General features: G+C 39.9%; 1 protein-coding gene across 1 annotated transcript in view; it reads right to left on the bottom strand.

Moving 5' to 3' along the window:
- Positions 1-22239, bottom strand: part of LARGE1 (LARGE xylosyl- and glucuronyltransferase 1) — a 608081-nt gene that overhangs the window by 51905 nt on the left and 533937 nt on the right. Inside the window, exon 10 of the mRNA XM_027873579.1 lies at positions 19050-19205. Within this exon, the coding sequence (XP_027729380.1) occupies positions 19050-19205 (156 nt within the window). The remainder of the gene's footprint in view (positions 1-19049; positions 19206-22239) is intronic.

Below are 22239 nucleotides of genomic sequence, written 5' to 3'. Positions count from 1 at the left end.
TTATATACTTTTAAAAACAGCAAGCAGTGTGTAATGTGAATGTACCTGTATAACCAACATCAGATTGCTTACTGTCTCAGGAAGGGTGGAGCGGAGGGAAGGAAGGATAGAATGTGTAACTCAAAACTTAAAAAGAAAAACAATGAATATTAAAAATTTTTATATATAATTGGGGAAATAAAAATTATTTTAAAAGGTAAGCATTGTGAATTGGAGATTTATGATTTCATATGGAATTCCCTTTTTGTCTTCTGCTGTATGCGTGGAAATGATCTTTTTTTGGTATTTATTTTTTAGTTTAATCTTATGATTAAAAGGAAAAGTGATGCTAAAAATATCAAGTAATAATAATAGCTAGTATTTAGATGGCATTTGAAGGTTGACAAAGTAGTTTACTTCTTTGAGCCTCAAAATAATGCTATGAGGTAGGGGTATTATTATTGCTTTTGACAGATGTGGGAACTGAGACACAGAGAGGCTAAATGACTTGCTCAGGGTCATACAGGGTCAGAAGGAAGATTGCAACTCAGGTCTTGCTGATTTAAAGTTCTGAGCTCTATTCCCTGCATGACCTAGCTAATATGAAGAATACAGAGAGATGTGGGAAGATTTCTGTGAACTGATTCAAAATGGAGTAAGCAGTATCAGGAAAATAATACACCCAATAACTGCATCAGTGTAAATGGGGGACACTTTTTACATCAAAAGGAAATTCTTTTTTAGTTACAAAGAGCAAGCCTGGGCCCTCAGAGGAGAAAGGAGAATACTGGCCCCTTCCTTCTTCGCAGAGATGGATGCAGAACACTGCATCCATAACTATGAGACTGGATGGATGCTGGTTGGTTTCTTGAATTCTGTTTCTCCTTTACAGATTTATTTTACTCTTTCTTGTAAAATATGGCTGCCTGGGTGGGGGAGGACGGAGGGATATATTGGAAAATAAAGATGATACAAAGCAAAAGATAACAAAAAATTTATATAAAAAAATTAAAAACATACAGAACCAGGGAGTGGACTTAGAGATAGAAATTTCAGCATGTCTTGCACAGAGGTCATGGTTGAAGTCATGGAATGACTGGGGACACCAAAGAAGAGCATGTAGGAAGAGATGTCCAAGCTCAGTTGGCATCACAGAGTGTCAGTTGGAAGGGACCTCAGAAGCCAACTAATCCAAGAATTTTCTAATTGAATGAGAATCCATCATACCTAACAAGTGATTGTCCAGCCTCTGATTGAAGACTGCTAATGGGGGAGAGCCAACTTCCTTCTTACAAAGCCCATTCTAATTTTGGTCAGTGCTAATTGTTAGGAGGGCAACTAGGAGGTGCCATAGTGCACAAAGTGCAAGGCCTAGAGTCAAGAAGACTCATCTTTGGGACAGTTAGGTGGCACAGTGGATAGAGCACTGGTCCTGGAGTCAGGAGGACCTAAGTTCAAATCCAGCCTCAGACACTTGATACTTACTAGCTGTGTGACCCTGGGCAAGTCACTTAACCCTGATTGGCAAAAAGACTCATCTTTCTGAGTTCAAATCTGCCCTCAGGCCTTTACAAGCTGTGTGACCAGGGGCAAGTCAGTTAATCTCTGTTTGCCTTGGAGGCAGCTAGGTGGCACAGTAAATAGAGCACTGAGCTTGGCATCAGGAAGACCCAAGTTCAAATCTGGCGCCAGATACTAGCTTGTGTGATCCTGGGCAAGTCACTTCATGCTGCTTGCCTCAGTTTCTTGATATGTCAAATGAGCTGGAGAAGGAAATGGCAAATAACTGCAGTATCTTTGCCGAGGAAACCCTAAACGGGGTCACAATGAGTCAGAAATGGCTGAAATGCAACAACATTTTCTTTCTCTATGCAGCTTCCCATTGTTCCTAGGTCTGCCTTCTGGAGTTGAGTAAAACTCACCTAATTCTTCATCTGTACAACAGGTCCTTGCAAGCCTATGAGGCAGCTGTTATGCCTTGCTTTATGATTTCTCATCGCCAGGTTTTTCATTCAATCCTCATCTGTCATGAACTCAAGGTCACTGGAGTCAGAGGACCAGAGTTAAATTCTGGCTTTGTTATTAGCTGAGCAACCTTGGGTAAGTGACTTGCCTTCTCTGGACCTTAATTTCTTCATCTATAAAGTTGAGGAGTTGGATTAGATAATCTCTAAATTACCTCTTGGCTCTCTGATTGTATGACTATCATTGTGGTCATTATGACCATCACCTAATCTTACCCATATCCTTCCTCAAATGTGGGAACCAGAAGGCCATTTCAGGCTATTGCTCCAATGAGGCCATTTTGAACCCAAGCTTTCTTCCCCCAGAGCTAATGCCTGAGTATGTCTCTCAAGACCTGGTGACTGAGAATATCCTTTAAATCTTTGCTCTTTGCCTAAAAGTTAAGCATGTCAGTTTCATAAGCTAAAAGCCCCATTTCACATGACCCAATTTTTGGCAAAAGACCGCTTTCTATCACACTCTGGTCTCCTAATTGGCAGGAATCTACCAGGGGCAAGAGAAGCTGCAGCAAATGGGACACCTTCTAAACACACGAGAGATGAATTTTCAATGGCTTCCACACAAAGCTCCCTTTGCATGAAAATTCTGGAAAGAATCATTAATGAAAACTGAACTCCAAATCAGAAATAAGGGATATTATTGAATCAGTTACGCATTTTGATTTTGATGAACATTTGCTGTCTTAAAAAACCAAGTTAACACCACCAGTTACATATCCAACCCAACCAGGATTGGATTGTTGCTTGGTGGAGGGAGATCAAAGCATGTTAGAGGCAGAAGGGAATATTAGGGGCCCTCTCATCCAGAACCCCTGCCCCTACCCACCTCCTAGCCCCTGCCCACCTTTAAGACTGCAGCAGAAGGAAAAGGAAGCACATCCTCTATCTGTTGAGCTTCAGCTGATCACAAGGAAATGAAAAGGCTAGAAGGGTCCCTTAATGCATGGAATGCATAAAAACACAGAATTCCAGACTTGAGAGTGGGTCAGGAGATAAAGAAAGGATTGGACTTAGAGTCAGGAAGATCTGAGTTCAAATCCAGCCTCAGACACTTACTAGCTCTGGGACCCAGAATAAGTGACTTAACCACTGTCTACTTCAGTTTCCTCAACTGCAAATGGGTATAATAACACCTATCCCTAAGAGATTTTTGTGAGGACCAAATGAAGTAACATGTGTATATAGGTGTATGTATATGCACGGATATACCGACAATACACGGATACATATACGTGTAAATATATAAAATGTGTGTATACATGTATCTATCTATGTTATGCACACATGCACATGTTATCTCATTTGGCCCCCCCCCCAAGTGGTAGAGCTGGACTTGGGTACCCTAATGACCAGTACTGGGCTCTTTCCCTCTCTCACACCCAGATTCCCATCTCCTCTCCCATGTTGCATATCTTTAAAAGACAGGTATCACTAAAAAGCTGGGAGTAGATAATTGTATATATAAGTGTGTGTGTGTGTGTGTGTGTGTACACACACAAAATGACTAAATAACAACAATTACCTATGTAATTGTTGTTTTTTAGTCATGTATGACTCTCCATGACCCCATTTGGTGTTTTCTTGGCAAAGATACTAGAGTGGTTTATCATTTCCTTCTCGAGCTCATTTTCCAGATGAGGAAACTGAAGCAAACAGGGTGAAGTGACTTGTCCAGGGTCACATAGCTAGTAAGTATCTGAGAGCAGATTTGAACTCAGGTCCTCCTGTCTCCGGGTCAGGCATTCTATCCACTCTCTCCAGCTGCCCTGCATATATGTAAAGTACTTTGTAGATCTTTAAATGCTATAAAATGTTATTGTTTTTGTTGTTGTTATAATTTTTATTCCAGCTCTAAATGACTACAAGACACCCTCATTTTATAGATGGGTACATCAAGGCTCAGAGGGGGGAGGTGATTTCCTCAAGGTCACAAAATGAGATGACGTTGAAACTAGGACAAGAATCTAGGCCATGAGAGTCCCTCCAAGGACCTTTCCATTCACTATTTAGGTAATAAAAGGAGGAAAGACAAGGGAATAATGAAGTACCTCTACCATCAGTACACACCTCTTCATTCATTCCCAAGTACTTGAAAGATGGTGCTACCACTGTTGGTGGAGTTGTGAATTGATCCAACCATTCTGGAGAGCAATTTGGAACTTTGCCCAAAGGGTTATAATACCATGCACATCCTTTGACCCAGCAATACCACTACTAGTCTGTATCCAGAAAGAGATTAAAAAAAAGGAAAAGGACATATATGTACAAAAATACTTATAGCAGTTCTTTTCTGGTAGCAAAGAATTGGAAATTGAGAGGATGCCTATCAGCTGGGGAAAGGCGGAACAAATTGTGCTATGTGATTACAATGGAATACTATTGTGCTCTAAGAAATGATGAGCAGGATGCTCTCAGAAAAACCTGGAAAGACGTGCATGTGCTGATGCAAAGTGACATGTACTGTGTACAAAGTAACAGCAATATTGTAAGATGATCAGCTGTGAATGATTTAGCTATTCTCAGCAATACAATGTTCCAAGACAATTCTGAAGGACTTATGATGGGAAAAATGCTTTCCATTCCCAAAGAAGGAACTGCTGGCGTCTGAATGAAGATTGAAGCAGACTTTTTTAACTTTATTTTTCTTGAGTTTTTTTGTCTAAGTTTTCTTTCACAACATGACTAATATGGAAATATGTTTTGCACAGTTACACAAGTATAACCTCTATTGAATTGCTTGCCTTCTCAGTGAGGGGTGGTGGGGAGGAGAAAGGGAGAGAATTTGGAACTCAAAGTTTTAAAAAGGAATGTTAAAAACTGTTTTTACACATAACTGGGGGGAAATAAAATACTGAACAATGACAAAAAAAAGACGGTGCTACAAGAGCAGCCACCCCTCCCCCACATGCACATCTACCACTTTGCCTCCAGACCCAATAAGCTGTGGGCCTAATTGTCTTTCTTTGAAAATCGCCGCCATCTGTGCAGTTGTCACAGCTGTAATGACTTCTTCCCGCAAGCTGGGAGCATCGGCGCTGGGCTCCTTCCAAGATGCTCCCCTTTTCCCTTAGCTGGTGTAGCCAGATGACACTCGACACCCTGCAAAGGACCAGGTGGCTCACTTCCCAAGGAGATGCCATCCCGCAAAGGCCATGTTTTACAAACACCATCTCTGGCCCTGCTACTAATCAGGTGACATGTCTGAGACAGGAGTAAGCAAGAGCAAAGGGAGGGAGGATGACTCAATTGGCTCCAGAGATATGCTGTCTCCTCCTCCCAGGCTTTCAGTGCTGCCGATACTAAAGACGTATAGCTTGGGAGAGGAGATGGGAGGCTGGACGTGGTAGGGGGCAAGAGCCTCGTCTTGGGAAATCGAGTCCTTGGGGCCAGCTCTGCCACTTTGAAAAATCTAGAACAGTGATTAACCTTCTGGATCACGGAATCCAAGCAATGAGATCCAGAGATGTTAAGTGAATACACGTTTTACAGATGAGGAAACTGAGGCCCAGATGAGTGGTGCAGTGACTTGTCCAAGGAAACACTGGTATGAAATAGCTGAGCTGAGATTCAACCTAGATCCTCCAGCTGCAAACTCAGTCCTCTTTCTTCTAGGCCTTGTGTGGCTTTGAGAAAGTCATTTCAATGCTCTGGGGTTCAGCTTTTTTTTCTTTATTTCATTTGTGAAATAGTGGGGTTAGAATAATGAGGTTCTCAGGTCCCCTCCACTTATAAATTTGATGTTCTGATGATCCAGTGAATGGGACTAACAGCCTAATCCACATAAATGCAATGACTGGTGCTTGCCCTCATGTGTGTTCGGTCATTTTTTTCAGTCACGTCTGACTCTTTGTGACCCCATTTGGGATTTTCTTGGCAAAGGTCCTGGAGTGCTTTGCTATTTCATATTAACAGATGAAGAAATGGAGGCAAACAGGGTGAAGTGACTTGCCCAGGGTCACACAGCTAGTAAGTGTTTGAGGCCAGATTTGAACTTAGGTCCTTTGGACTCCAGAGACGGTGCTCTATTCGTGGTTCCACTTTGCTGCCCTGTCCTCATGTCTCCAGTGGTTCTTCCTTCCCTTTCCATCTTCCTCTGGCTCAATATACATACATTAGTGTAGGGAGCACCTAGTGAGTAACCTTGAGTTGCCTTGGGCACTGACTGGAAGGAACTTAACTTTAGAAGTCATCTATTTTGGCTTCCACCTCTACATTTTTAAAGAATGGCCTAAGAGGTTAAACTGCAGCTAGATGGCACAGGGGATAGGGCACTGAGCCTGAAGTTAGGAAGTTCCTGAGTTCAAATCTGGCCTCAGACACTTCCTAGCTGTGTGACCTTGGATAAGTCACTTTTTGCCTCAGTTTCCCCATATGTAAAATGAGCTGGAGAAGGAAATGGCAAACTACGGCAGTATCTTGACCCCAAATGGGGGTCAAGGAGAGTCAGACATGACTGAAAAAACTGAATACGCTCAAGGGGTGAAATGACTTGTCCAGAGTCACTCAGCCAATATATGTCAGAGGTCTTTCTGATTCAGCTATTGGTTTCTATTTGCTGACTCTTATTCCCTTTTTACAGATGTGGAAAGTGAGACTTTGAGAGGTTAAGAGAACTGTTTAGGGTCATATAGCCATTGTAGTAGTATAATACTAATGATAATAATATTTTATATAGCATTGTAAAGTTTGAAAAGTACTTTGCAAATATCTCATTTTATCTTTACAACAACTCAGGTGCCATGATTATCTTCATTTTACAGATGAGGAAACTGAGACCAAAAGAGGTCTGTGATTTTCCCAGGGTCACACAGCTAGTGCTTTTCTGTGACTGGATTTGAACTCAGATCTTCTTGACTCCAGATCTGGCACTATTCACTGGGCCACTCAGCTGCTTCTATGTGTCAGAGACTGGACTTCAGCCTGGACTTCCAGAATCTAAGGGCAGTTCTCTATCCACTAGGGCATGCCTCCTCTCATACATGTTAGTGAATGCTCAGTGAGAAAATGCCCTTTACCAATGCAGAGCTGCAACTTACAGTCTTAAAGAAGTGTCTGGAGGCACTGAGAGATTAATTAGCTTGCCCAAGGTGACCCTACCATTATGTGTCAGAGATGGCCCTTGATGAATCCAAACCCAGAGCTCTCTATGCACTATGCCATGTCAATGGAACCTGAATAAGAGAGAGGAAAAAGCAAAAGACCACATGGGGATGCAAGGAAAGAAAGATCATATCAGATCAGGTCAGGAGGGAAGACTTCTGGGAGGAGCTGGCATTTTAACTGGGATTTAACAGATGACTAGGATTTCAACAACCTTTCAAATCCTATGATATAGGCAGGACCAGAGTTATTAGCTCTGCTTTACAAAAAAAAAGGAAACCGAGGTACACGAAAAGCAAGTAATTTGCTCATTGTCAAAGAGGTGGTAAGCAGAAGACCTAGAATTTGTGTCTGGGGCTTTGGAATCCCTGTTCAGATGAGAGCCTCTTCTGAAATGAGCCCTGTTCTTCTGCAGAATGCCAAGCCAGTTGCAATCACTTGCTGGTATTAAATGAAAGGTGAACTAATGGTTTGAGATGACCAGGCTTTTTATCTGAGGCTCTCCTGTGGAAAAAGCCATGCTGAACAGTCTTCATTTAGCTTTCGAAAAATAGGCCAACGGGTACTCAGAGCTGGCTGATGATGATAAACACTGATTGGGGAGAGAGAACTAAGCAAAATCAAAGGAACAAAATGTTTTCATGAAACCTCGAAGTGCTTTGCATAATCTAAAGGTTCTGAGGCCTAATGATACTTGACCACTCACACTTTTTCTTATTCCCAAATTCTCCTGAAAGACAGCCACTAAGAAAGGATCACTAGGTAATCCCTGCAATAGACAGGCACTCCAGAAACCTCTATAATGGCCACAGGAATGAGAGAGAGAGGCTCACTGGCCGCGCCCTCATTAGCAAGGATCAGCTTACTGAAGTCAAGATCTTGCTCCGTCATTGGCTTCCTAGAGGAATTTCATGGCCAATGACCTTCAGGCACCAGTGCTGACAGATGGGTGATTGTGGCCCCTGGTTCCTATGTTCACAGACAGACCTATGGAGCTAAGGGAGGGTAGGGCTGGGCTAGCACACCCTCACCATAGAAGCCATCTGCCTTGGGGTAGAGACACTGAATGAGGTCATGTCAGTGGCCAATGCCTTGCCATTGAGAGAAATGATTATTCACAATCAATGATTTGGGGAAATCCAGAGTTCCTCCCTTTTTCTAAAGTCCTGATTTTTAAAAGTTCAGTTTCTTTTGAAGGACATTGCTGATGATAAGATTAGACTAACTTTCTTGTTCAAGACTCCACCAAGGTGGAGTAGCCATTGTGTTCTGCACAGGCTTGGGTGGGGCATAAATTCTTTGACTAGATTGCCCATGACTAGGGGTGGTCTGGGTATAGAGAGAGTCTCTCTGTCCAAGGGTGACATGATGCCACTCTCAGCCCTTCATTATAATGTTCTTTCTCTCCTTGATTGTTAACTAATAAGAGTTGATTGCCACTCCTTTTCTAAAAGAACATATAAGCCCTGAGCCCACTTGCCATGATTGTCTTTGATCTAAGAGAGATGGCCAAATGACCACACTTTTATTAATAAATGTGCTGGCCTTATTAATAAAATTATTAAATTACCCAGAAACTATGTCTCTTGAACCTCTTAATCACCACACCATGGTGTTCACTGATTGGTTGTACCCACATACACTGATCTATTTCTATTTCCTGGCTCTTCCAATGTCACCTTGTGTGACTTATGAGTCTCCATTTATGAGCTGAGTGACCTTAGGCCAGGCAATTTTATCTCTCTGCACCTCCTCATATATGCTGGTAAAGTCTTTAAAAAAGTCCAGCGTATATGTGTGTGTGTTTATGCTTGTGTGTATGTGTATATATATGTATATGTGTATGTGCATGTGTATGTATATATATGTATATGTGTGTATGTATGTGTGTGTGTGTGTGTGTGTGTGTGTATAATTGCCATCCCAGATTGCTACTTTGATCACTCCCTTTTTATCTGAGGTGTTCATTATCTCTGTCTTATCTGTTAATTGCCCTTAATCACTAGCACCTAACAACCATCTTTATGGGGTTTTTATCAACTGTAGAGCTTCCAAACAGTAAGCCAAGCAACGTTATCATAAGACTGGCCACTTGGCCAAGGGTGACAACATTATTTCCCTCTTCTACCCTAAGAAAAAATCACCAAAGGAAGAGTTTGCTGGATAGCAGTCAACAGTTCAATACTGTAACACATGTGGGGATATTACTGAGTTTTCCTCACATACTAAAGTTCATGAAAATGGTCTCAAATGGGGAGTTCCACTTCTGGAAGCCAAGATGGTGGAGTAAAAAGGTAGTCACTCTTACCCTCCCCTATCAACCTCTGAAAGCCCATAAAATCTCTCCCTAGGAAAAATCCTGGAACAGTGGAACCAGAAGAAAGGGAGTAGCAGTGCAGTAAACCAGGTAGCTTGAGGGATTAACTGGAAAGGCTCCTCTTGCCCTGGGGGAAGGAGAACAATACTGAATGGGAGGCATCCCAACCAGCTAGGGGAAAGTCCCACTTTAGCACACCAAGAGGAGATCCTGAAACCCAGGTGGTGGAACAGGCAAACACCAACACCTGGACCTCTGAGTGACTTAGTGAGGGTGGGGGAACTGGTGGAAACCAGCTCAGAAGACCACCAGGTGCCTTGGCATTCTACAGCAAACAGGTCTACCAGTGCCTCAGCAAAAATAAGGGAAGCATCACTACAACGGGTCCCAGGCAGATAAACACCCTGCAACATCCATCTGAAAGGAGCTGAAGAAAGCTAAAGGAAAGAAGCACACAACCAAGAGTTGCCCAAAAGTTCCAGCCTTGCTGATTCCAATCCAACACCAGGTAAACTGCCAGAACCCTACAGCCTCCAATTGCCAACATTGGAGGACCCAGCACACAAAGCCAGTGACCAACACCTAGGCTCCCAACACAAGAAACTTGGGTCAGTACCCTCTGCTCCCCAGAAGAAGAGCTCAATCTCTTTAAAGGCCAAGGAATAAAGAAACAACATGAGTAAAAAGAAAAGTATGATAGATTCATATTATGAGAAGAGTGAAGATCAAGGCAGAAATTCTGAAGAGGACAACATTGTCAACAAACCCACATCTGCAACCTCAAAAGGGAATAATATGAACTGGTCTGAAGCTCAAAAAGCCTTCTTAGAAGAGCTCAAGAAGGATTTAAAAAGTCAAATGAGAGAGGTAGAAGAGTCGTTAAAAAATACAATTGGCCAACTTTAACAAAAGTACACTGAAGGAAAACAAGTCCCTAAAAAATACAATTGGCCAATTAGGGAAGGAGCTACAAAATCTAAAAGAAGAAGACAATTTGTTAAAAATTAGAATTGAGTGAATGGAAGCTAATGACTCTATGAGAGAACAAGAGAAGAAGAAGAAAAAAATATATGAAAATGTAAAATACCTCATTGGTAAAACAACTGACCTGGAAAATTGATCCAGGAGAGACAATTTTAAAAATATTGGTCTACCTGCAAATCATGATGAAAAAAAGAACCTGGACAGTATCTTTCAGGAAATCATAAAGGAAAACTGCCCTGAAGTCCTAGAATCAGAAGGTAAAACAGCCATAGAAAGAATCCACTGATCACCTCCTGAAAGAGAAGCTAATGACTTTATGAAAGAACAAGAATCAATCAAACAGAAACAAAAAAGTGAAAAAAAAATATGAAAATGTAAAATAACTCAATGGTAAAACAACTGACCTGGAAAACTGATCCAGGAGAGACAATTTTAAAAATATTGGTCTACCTGCCAATCATGACGAAAAAAAGAGCCTGGACAGTATCTTTCAGGAAATCATAAAGGAAAACTGCCCTGAAGTCCTAGAATCAGAAGGTAAAATAGCTATAGAAAGAATCTACTGATCACCTCCTGAAAGAGATCCCAAATTGAAAACACCAAGGAATATAGTAGCCAAATTCCAAAATTACCAGGTCAAAGAGAAAATACTGCAAGCAGCCAGAAAGAAACAATTTAAATATCATGGAACCACAGTCAGGATTACACAGGACCTTGCAGCTTCTACATTAAAAGACTATTGGGCATGGGACATGATATTCTGTAAGGCAAAGGAGCTTGGATTACAACCAAGGATCAACTACCCAGTGAAAATGAGCATGATCTTTCAGGGGAGGATACAGATATTCAATGAAATAGGGGACTTCCAAACTTTCCTGATAAAAAGACCAGAGCTCAACAGAAAATTTGGTCTTCAAGCACTCTCAAGACTCAAGTCTCTCAAGAGAGACATAAAAAGGTAAATGGGACAGAAAGATACAATATGTTGTTAATAAGGGCAAACTGTTTACATCCCTACAAGGGAAGATGATACTTGCAACTCTTGAGAACTGTATTGTTATTATAACATGTTAAAGGAGTATACATAAAAAGGGAGGATGTAAGTTGACTTTGATGTAATGATAAAAAAAAATCTAATCAAGTGGGCTAAATGGATCCAAGTAGATTAGTCTGATCTAAGAAAATATATTGAGAAAGGAGGAGGCAGACAAGGGTAAATTACATTACAGAAAAAGACACAAAAACCTATTACAGCAGAGGGAAAGAAGGGAGGGTGATGAGCATTGTTCGAACCTTACTCTCATCAGATTTGGCTCAAGAAGAGAATAATATAATCAGTTAGGTATAGAAATCTAACTTGCCCTATAGGCAGTAGGAGGGAAGAGGGGAAAGAAAAAGGAGGGGCGATAGAAGGGAGGGAAGAAGCAGTAAGGGTAAAGGGGAAGAAAAGGGAAAGGGCTAATAGAAGGGAGGAGGAACTGAGAGAGGTGGTGGTCAAAAACAAAACACTAGGGGCATCTAGGTGGTGCAGTGGATAGGGCACTGGCCCTGAAGTCAGGAGGACCTGAGTTCAAATCTAGCCTCAGACCAAACACTTGACACTTACTAGCTGTGTGACCCTGGGCAAGTCACTTAACCCCAATTGCTTTAAAAAAAAAGAAAAAAAAAACAAAACAAAACACTAGTGAGGAGGGAAAAGGAGAAAGGAGAAAGAAAAGTATAAACAAATGGGAAAAAGGATGGAGAAAAAGAGATAGTAATCATAACTGTGAACGTGAATGGGATGAACTCTCCCATAAAACAGAAGAGGATAGCACAATGGATTAAAAACCATAATCCTACAATATGTTGTTTACAGGAAACACATTTGAAAAAGAGTGACACATACAGGGTAAAGGTAAAAGGCTGAAGCAGAATATATTATGCTTCAGCGGAAGTAAAAAAAAAAAAGCAGGGGTAACAATCCTGATCTCAGACAAAGCAAAAGCAAAAATAGGTCTTACCAAAAGAGATAAGGAAGGAAACTACATCCTGATAAAAGGCACTAGACAATGAAGTAATATCATTACTAAACATATATGTACCAAATGGTATAAAATCCAAATTCTTAGAGGAGAAGTTCAGAGAGTTACAGGAAGAAATAGATAGCAAAACTATACTAGTAGGGGACCTCAACCTCCCCCTCTCCAAACTAGATAAATCTAACCACAAAATAAACAAGAAAGAAGTTAAGAAGGTAAATAGAACATTAGAAAAGTTAGGTATGATAGACCTCTGGAGAAAACTGAATGGAGATAGAAAGGAGTATACTTTTTTCTCAGTGGTACATGGCACATACACAAAAATTGACCATGTACAAGGGCATAAAAACCTCACAATCTAATGCAGAAAGGCAGAAATATTAAATGCATCCTTTTCAGATCATGATGCAATAAAAGTTATATGTAATAAAGGGCCATGGAAAGATAGACTAAAAAATAATTAGAAACTAAATAACCTAATCCTAAAAAATGATTGGGTCAAACAACAAATCATAGAAACAATCAATACTTTCATTCAAGAGAATGACAATAATGAGACAAAATACCAAAACTTATGGGATGCAGTGAAAGCAGTTCTTAGGGGAAGTTTTATATCTCTAAATACTTACATAAATAAAATACAAAAAGAAGAGATCAATGAATTGGGCATACAACTAAAAAAAACTAGAAAAAGAACAAATTGAAAACCCTTAATTAAACACTAGATTAGAAATATTGAAAATCAAAGGAAAAATCAATAAAATTGAAATTAAGAAAACTATTGAACTAATAAATTAAACTAAGATCTGGAAAAAAACAATAAAATAGATAAACCTTTGGTTAATTTAATTAAAAAAAGAAAGAAAACAAATTACTAATATCAAGAATGAAAAAGGTGACTCTACCACCAAGGAAGAGTAAATTAAAACAATAATTAGGAACTATTTTGCCCAACTGTATGCCAACAAATTTGACAATCTTAGTGAAATGGATACATATTTACAAAAACATAAATTTCTCAGATTAACAGAAGAGGAAGTAAAATATTTAAATAACCCCATCTCAGAAAAAGAAATTGAACAAGTCATTGATGAACTCCCTAGGAAAAAATCTCCAGGGCCAGATGGATTTACATGCGAATTCTATTAAACATTTAAAGAATAATTAATTCCAATAATATATAGACTATTTGGGAAATTAGGTGAAGAAGGAGTGTTAGCAAATTCTTTTTATGAAACAAATATGGTGCTGATACCTACACCAGGAAGACTCAAGACAGAGAAAGAAAATTATAGACCAATTTCTCTAATGAATATAGATGCAAAAAATTTTAAAAAGTATTAGCAAATAAATTACAGCAACTTACCACAAGAATAATACACTATGACCAGGTAGGATTTATATCAGAAATGCAGGGCTGATTCAATATTAGGAAAACTATCAGCATAATTGATCATATCAACACCAAAACTAACAGAAACCACCTGATCATGTCAATTGATGCAGAAAAAGCTTTTGGCAAAATACAACACCCATTCCTACTAAAATCACTAGAGAGCATAGGAATAAATGGAGCCTGCCTTAAAATAATAAATAGCATCTACCTAAAACATTTATCAAGCATTATACGTAATGGAGACAAGCTAGAAGCATTTCCAATAAGATCAGGGGTTAAACAAGGATGTCCATTATCACCACTGTTGTTCAATATCCTACTGGTAATGTTAGCTTTAGCAATAAGAGGAGAAAAAGAAATTGAAGGTATTAGAATAGGCAAAGAAGAAACAAAGCTATCACTCTTTGCAGATGACATGATGATATACTTAGAGAATCAAGTAAAAAACTACTTGAAATAGTAAACAACTTTAGCAGAGTTACAGCTATAAAATAAACCCACATAAATCATCAGCATTTCTATATATTACCAACAAAGCCCAACAGCAAGAGATAGAAAGGGAAATTCCATTTAAACTTACTGTAGACATTATAAAATATTTAGGAGTCTACCTCCCGATACAAACCCAGGAACTCTATGAACACAATTACAAAACACTTTTCACACAAATAAAGTCAGATCTAAATAATTGGAAAAACATCAGTTGCTCATGGGTAGGCCGAGCTAATATAATAAAAATGACAATTCTACCTAAGCTAATTTACTTAGTGCCATACCAATCAAACTACCAAAAAAATTATTTTATAGAGTTAGAAAAAATAATAACAAGATTCATTTGGAAGAACAAAAGGTCCAGAATATCAAGGGAACTAATGAAAAGAAATGCAGAGGAAGGTGGCCTAGCCATTCCAGATCTTAAATTGTATTATAAAGCAGCAATCATCAAAACTGCTTGGTACTGGCTGAGAAATAGAGTGGTGGATCAGGGGAATAGGTTAAATATGCAAGACACAGTAGTCAACGACTATAGCAATCTATTATTTGATAAACCCAAAGACCCCAGCTTCTGAGATAAGAACCCATTCTTTGAAAAAAACTGCTGGGAAAACTGGAAAAGAGTATGGCAGAAACTAGGCATAGACCAAAATCTCATACCCTATATGAAAATAAAGTCAAAATGGGTACATGATTTAGATACAAAGGCTGATACTATAAGCAAACTGGGGAGAGCAAGGAATAGTTTACCTCTCAGATCTATGGCAAACAGAAGAATTCATGACCAAACAGGAGATAGAGAACATTATGAAAAGCAAAATGGATAATTTTGATTACATTAAATTGAAAAGTTTTTGCACAAATAAAGTTAATGCAACTAAGATTAGAAGGAAGGTAGAAAATTGGGAAAGAATTTTTACAACCAGTGTCTCTGATAAGGGCCTCATTTCTAAAATATATAGAGAATTAAGTCAAATTTATAAAAATACAAGTCATTCCCCAATTGATAAATGGTCAAAGGATATGAACAGGCAGTTCTCAAATGAAGAAATTAAGCCATCTATAGTCATATGAAAAAATGCTCCAAATCACTATTGATTAGAGAAACGCAAATCAAAACAACTCTGAGGTACCACATCACACCTATCAGAATGGCCAACATGACAAAACAGGAAAATGATAAATGTTGGAGAAGATGTGGGAAAATTGGAACACTAATGCATTGTTGGTGGAGTTGTGAAATAATCTGACCATTCTGGAGAGCAATCTGGAACTATGCCCAAAGGGCTATAAAATTGTGCATACCCTTTGACCCAGCAATAACACTTCTAGGACTATATCCCAAAGAGATCATACAAATGGGAAAAGGACCCCCATGTACAAAAATATTTATAGCAACTCTTTTTGTGGTGGCAAAGAATTGGAAATTGAGAGGATGCCCATCAATTGGGGAATGGCTGAGCAAGTTGTGGTATATGAATGTAATGGAATATTATTGTGCTATAAGAAATGATGAGCAGGCAGACTTCAGAAAAACCTAGAAAGACTTGTATGGTCTGATGCTGAGTGAAGTGAGCAGAACCAAGAGAATGCTGTACATAGTAACAGCCACGTTGTGTGATGACTAATATTGATAGACTTGACCCTTCCCTGCAATACAAGGATCTAAGACATCTCCAGAGGCCTTGTGATGGAAAATGCTATCCACACCCAAAGAAAGAACTATAGAATTTGAATGCAGATCGAACCATACTATTTGCTATTTTTTTCCCTCTTCTGTTGAGTTTTGTTTCCTCTTTCTAGTGGTTCCTCCTATTGCTCCTAATTTTTACTTACAACATCACTAATGTGAAAAATATATTTAATAGGAAGGTATATGTATAGCCTATATCAGATTGTGCGCCATCTTGGGAGGGAGGTGGGGAGGAAGGGGGAGAAAAATTTTAAATTCAAAAGCATGTGGAAGTGATTGTTGATAAATCAAAATAAATTAATAAAAAAAAAGAATGGAGAAAAAAGAAAATGGTCTCAAATGAGAAGTTTGGTAACTCAGTTACTATCCCCGGTCTGCCCCCTATTTTCTGTGCGATCAGGGGAAAGTCATTCCATTTCTCAGAGCCCCTGTCTAATTCCCATTGCAAGAAAAGGGTTGGACTAAGCAAGATTCAGCATTGTTTGTTTCTGTAACCACATCGTAACCTGCTCAACCCTTCTTCACTGTTTAGGAGGCAAACCAATTATCAAGTATTTGTTAAACCTCTATTATGGTGGCACATGTCCTGTTATCCCCATCATCACACTGTCCCACCAAGATCACCTATGCAATGGCAGCTTCATCCTGCATTTGGCATTGCAATGCACCCTGCCTTTCCTCTTTTATAGATATCCTAGTGTCACTTGTTGCCAAGCTACTAGTGTCTTTATAAAATGGAGAAGAGAGAAGCTGACTCTCTGCCTGTCTATTTTTCTACCTTTGGTTGTTCAGTCATTTCAGTTATGTCCAACTCTTCATGGCCCCATTGGAGTTTTCTTGGATATAATACTGGAGTGGTTTGCCATTTCTTTCTCCAGCTCATTTTACAGATGAAGAAACTGAGGCAAACAGGGTGAAGTGACTTGCCCAAGGTTGCACAATTAATAAGTGTCTGAGGCCAGATTGGAACTCAGGTCTTCCTGACTCCAGGCCCAGTGCTCTATCCACTGCACCACGTAACTGCCAATTTCCCCCCCTACCTACCTATTATCAGTCACCTCTATCTATAATGAACTTCTTAGCTCATGAGAGGCATGTGTCCTAGGACAGCTTGTGTCACACACCACACGGTCTACATGGATATCTTTTCTTCTGTAAGACTGAATCTCAGGAGATCTTAACCATGCTTGAAATTATTTTCATCTTGAAAGCCATTCATTCATGCAGATTCATGAATTGTTCCATGTATTTCTACTTCAAGAGCCTCCTAATTGGTCCCCCATGTCAGATCTTTCTTCTCCCCAATCCATCTTTCATCTAGCTGCAAAACTGATATTCCCAAAGCACAGGACTGATGATATCATTCCCCTTGAACAAGAAATTTCAGTGGCTCCCTAGTATCTCTAGGATAAGATACCAACCACTTTGTTTGGCATTTAAAGGCCTTCACAATCTAACCCCAGCCTACCTTTGCTGATTTATCAAACACTACTACCTTCACACACTTTATCAGTCTAGTCAAACTGGCTTTCTTGCTGTCCCTCACTCACAGTATTACATCTCTTGTCTCCATTCCTTTGCACAGGGTGCTCTATGGCCTGGAATTTCCTCATCATCTCCAACTCTCTGAATACCTACTTGCCCTCAAAGCTCCAATAAAAATCCATCTTCCCATGAACACTTTTCTGATCTTCCTCTCCCCAGCTTCTAGCACTGCCTAAGTCACTTTGTACAAATTCTATACATATTATGTGTGTGTTCATAGAGTTTTCTTGATTGAATGTAAGCTCTGTGAGGGCAGGAATTTTCATTTTTGTCTCTTTAGCCACAGGGCAGTGGCTGATATACAGTAAGCACATAATAAATACTTGCTAAATCCATGCTATGCTCCCCAAATCACTATATTTTTACCCAGTTATATTGCTATAAGGTGTACATCTTAAAGGTATCAAGGGAAGAAGGAAAGAGCCTTATATACAGTAACAGATATAGCAACATATTTTTTTGCTGTAGCAAAGAACATGAAACAAAAGAGGTGCCCATTAGCTGGGGAATGGCTGAACAGACCGTCATGTGTGAATGAATAGAATATTATTGTGCCATAAGAAATTACAACTATGTCAGATTCAGGGGAACTAGAAAAGACTCCTATGAGCTGAAACTGAGTGAAATGAGCAGGTCAGGGAGAACAACTTATGGGATGATGGCAATAATACTTGAAGAAAACCCATTTCCAAAAACCTCAGAACTCTGATCAAGGCAGTGAAGAATGGGGGCTTCAAAAGACACCTCTCACCTTTTGGAGAGAGGTAGTGGAATTGGAGATGTGGAATGAGATAAGTACTGTTAGACAGGGCCATTGTTTTGATTTGTTTTGCTGGAGCATAGATATGTGTTAATAAGGAAGGAGGCAGCTAGGTGGTGAAGTGGATAGAGCACTGACATTGGAATCCAGAGGAGCTGAGTTCAAATCCAGCCCCAGACACCTAGTAGCTATGTGACCATGGGCAAGTCACTTAATCCCGACTGCCACCCCCAAAAAAGGAAGTCTTCTATACCATCAGGATGGAATGTTAGTTTGGAGGGTAGTGTTAGATATTCAAAAAAAGAACATCAGTGAAATAGTTAATTCAAAATGCAGAGAAGAGGAAAAAAAGGTGGAAAGGGATGCTAACAAACTGAGCAGTTTTGTAATGCCCTTTTACACTTAATATCTAATCTGTCTCTTTGAAGCTTCTTAGAATCATAAAACGTGGGAGCTGGAAGGGACCTCTGAAGTCATTGGCTCCAAAGCACACCTGCCCCTCTTCCATATACCTGACAAGGAGTTATTCCACATTTTCTTGAAGACTTCTGAGAAGAGGACCCTGCTTCCTTCCAAGGTAACTCATTTTACTTTAAGATACAGGCAGTAATTAGGAAGCTTTTTTTAAATTTTCTTTTCTTTCTTTTTCTTAAATATAGAGCTGAATTCAGTTTTGTTGCAACTTGGTTTCTCAAGTGCCTGGGAAGGAAAATGACCTTTGCCAGCCCCACTTACGTTTTCACTGTTGACGTCAGCCTCACTGGGACAGCCAAATAGCTCACGCCTCAGCAGATTCCCATCATACTCCAGAAATGTCAGGTACAGGTTTCGGAAGAACTCAACGTGTTTGTTCTTCACACGGAGTTTCTTTGGGGAGTTCCAATGGATCACCTGTAAGGCAGGAAGACAAAAAACTGTCATGTAGGCAGTATTCTCACAGACCCCAGCCAACATTTTTGTCTCTTTCCATTGATCAAGGAATGTTTATTGAGTATTTGACACTTTTGTGAATTCTGTGAGGGGTAATGAGGTAGAAGACATGATTCTTGCTCTCAGGTAAGCTTTCAGTCTTGCTAGGGAGACAAGGCATAGACTCAATATAAACCATGATAGAGAGACATAAGGTGGTACAGGGGCCAGAGAGATGGCCTCAGTATTGGGAAACCTCAGATTCAAATCCATCTCTGACACACACACACACTGGTTGGACAAGCTACTTAACCTTTCAATGACCCAGCTGATAAGATGCTGAGAAAGGACCCATCCGCAGTGGCAGGGAGCTCTCCTCGTGTGACACTACCTGCATCACTGAAATCACAGATTCACCAGAAGTGATGAATTCGGTGTTATACATTATATAGGCAGCAAAATCTGCCGAGGAAAGCTGGGGCTTCGTCGAGGAGAAACGGGAATTTGAGTTAGGCTTTCAAAGATAGCTAGGACTCCTTGACTCTGGGCAAGTGACTCAACTCTGTCTGCCTCGGTCATTTTATTGGTAAAATGAGACCAATAATAGTACCTACCTCTCAGTGTTGTGAGAATAATTGGATGTTTGTCAAACACTTTGCAAACCTTAAAGTGCTATATAAATACTAGTTGTGTGTTGCTATTATTATTTTGATAGAAACAATAGCTAAGAAAGAACGATCTAGGTGAATGGAACATCATGGTAGCCTGGCATTGAGACACAGGGATAACTAAAGATGAGGGATCCCTGCAAACAGAGTGAGAGATGCCTTCAGTCCATGAATCCTTTTGGCCCAGTCATAAGAGGGGTGCAAACATATTTTCTAGGTGAGCACATATGTCACATATAGGTAATCTTCTCAAGTAATTGAGAACAACCCTAGATGACCAACAAGATAAGATAGTATTGGCTAACAAAGAAAGGTAGGAAATTAACATAATCAAACACTATAATGCAATTAAAACTAGGAAGTTGGAGGGATACAGGGAAATCTGAAGACACTTTTACAAAACAAAACAAATAAAAGGCGGATCTGGAAGAAAGGAACGTATGTTAACGATGACCACCGAAGAGGGAAAGTGAATAAGAATGAACAGACAATCCTGTTGAAGACTTCCAGGGAATGACTGATGAATTATTATGACACGTTATGCATTGAAATTAATAATTTAAATGTAAATAGTTAATGGCAGTTATCAGATAGTGAGAGGCAGCCTTGGAGTCAGGAAAACCTCAGGTCACGTCCTCTCTCTGACTAATGAAGGAATGAGTGAAACACACAAACATTGATTAAGCACTTATTATGTATAAAGCACTCTGCTAAGTGATAGGGATAGAAATGAAAAAGTGGGGACAGTTCCCTGCTCACATTCTAATGTGGCAGAAAAGATGCAAACAACTATGCATGATCTGATTCTTAAGGTTTTTTTTTTTAACATGTAAGACAAAGGTGGCAAAGCAGGTTGTCCTATGTGTATAGATTACATACATTCAAGCACACAAAATAAATAGACAGTGCAGAATGATGTGTTATCAGCAAGGTGACTTTTAATAAAGGCAGTTAAAGCTTGCATCAGAAATGCTAATCATGAAAAATAAGTCCTGTGTTTTCGGGGAAATCACAACTAACCAATTTGCGTGGGGAGCCCCACCCCCTACGTGCTTCTGGGGGTATATTGAGTTCTAGAGAAGAGAATTTGGGAAAAATAGGCTAGATAAAGTACGAGAGTGAGGGGAAGCTAAAAGAAGGGAGTTCGATTAAGTAAATTCTTAATCCCATAAGACAACCAAAAGCCCGGACTATTAGGGGTAAAAGAGAACCCAGGGATCATCCAGTTAAATCCCCTCATTCTACTGATGGGCAAAGTATGTCACCAAGAAGAACAATTCTCTTCTGAAGGCCGTATAATTAAGCAACTGGCAGAAACCAGGCTCTCTGACCCCGAGTCCAGCTCTGTCTCCACTGTTTCACATTCCCTTCCACTCTCTAGCCCTTGGCAATCACTTCCGTGCACTGACACCTAGGCTCATAGATTTAGAACTGGCATAAGCATAGGAGCATAGAAGAACTGGAATAGACCTGGAAGCCCATCTAGTCTAAGACCTCTCATTTTGCAGATCAGAAAACTGAGGTCTAATGAGGTTAAGAAGCCTGCCCAAGCTGATGTAAAGGTGGGATCTGAGTATCAATCCCCTGCCTCCAGATAGCCAGGTCTATCATCATTCATGCCTTTCTTTGGATCCTCATTGGGTAGCACCATGCCCAGCACAGGATGCATTGTGAATACAGTAAGCCTTTGTTACACGGGTGTTTTCTGTCTGACTGATCATAATAATTACAAGTTCACTTCATATTCCTAAAGATCATTTGAAATTGACAGTGTTTTCCTCACAACAACCATTAGAAAGAGGTACTACAAGTATTATGATCCCTAGTTTATCAATGGGGACACTGAGGCTCTGACAGGTCTAGTGAATTACCCGTAGTCAACCAGGATTGTCCTAAGGTCAAAGCTTAAACCCAGGATCTCTTGACTGACAGTCCAAAGCTCATTCTACTATACAAATATTTCTTTGGGTTGCTACTTTCCATTATATTACCCCAAATCTCTGACATCAAGAATTGCAGAATAAATTCCTCAGAATCCAGTCCTAGGAAACAATTTATCTCTTGAGGAGGATTTGCGTGCTTCTTTTAATCAGAGGATGAGAACTTTAGAAGCTGATGCATCTCCCTTTCTGCCTTTGCTGTTAGGAATTGGAGAGTCAAATTTCAGGGCTCATACGCACTAGTTCACTCATCCAACATACTTGGTGACAACAATTTCCCTACTTCTGTTCACTGGACTTCATCCTATTTTGTTTGTAAGTGTCCTGTTCTGTTCATATTTTCAATCTGTCAGTCACTGTAAGTTATATCTGGGGGAAGGGATCAGTAACAACTGCTAGACTTGGGCT

Source organism: Vombatus ursinus, unplaced genomic scaffold, assembly GCF_900497805.2.
Source record: "Vombatus ursinus unplaced genomic scaffold, bare-nosed wombat genome assembly UNPS02003292.1, whole genome shotgun sequence".
NCBI classification, from domain to species: Eukaryota; Metazoa; Chordata; class Mammalia; order Diprotodontia; family Vombatidae; genus Vombatus; species Vombatus ursinus.
This window is presented reverse-complemented; position numbering and strand designations above follow the sequence as displayed.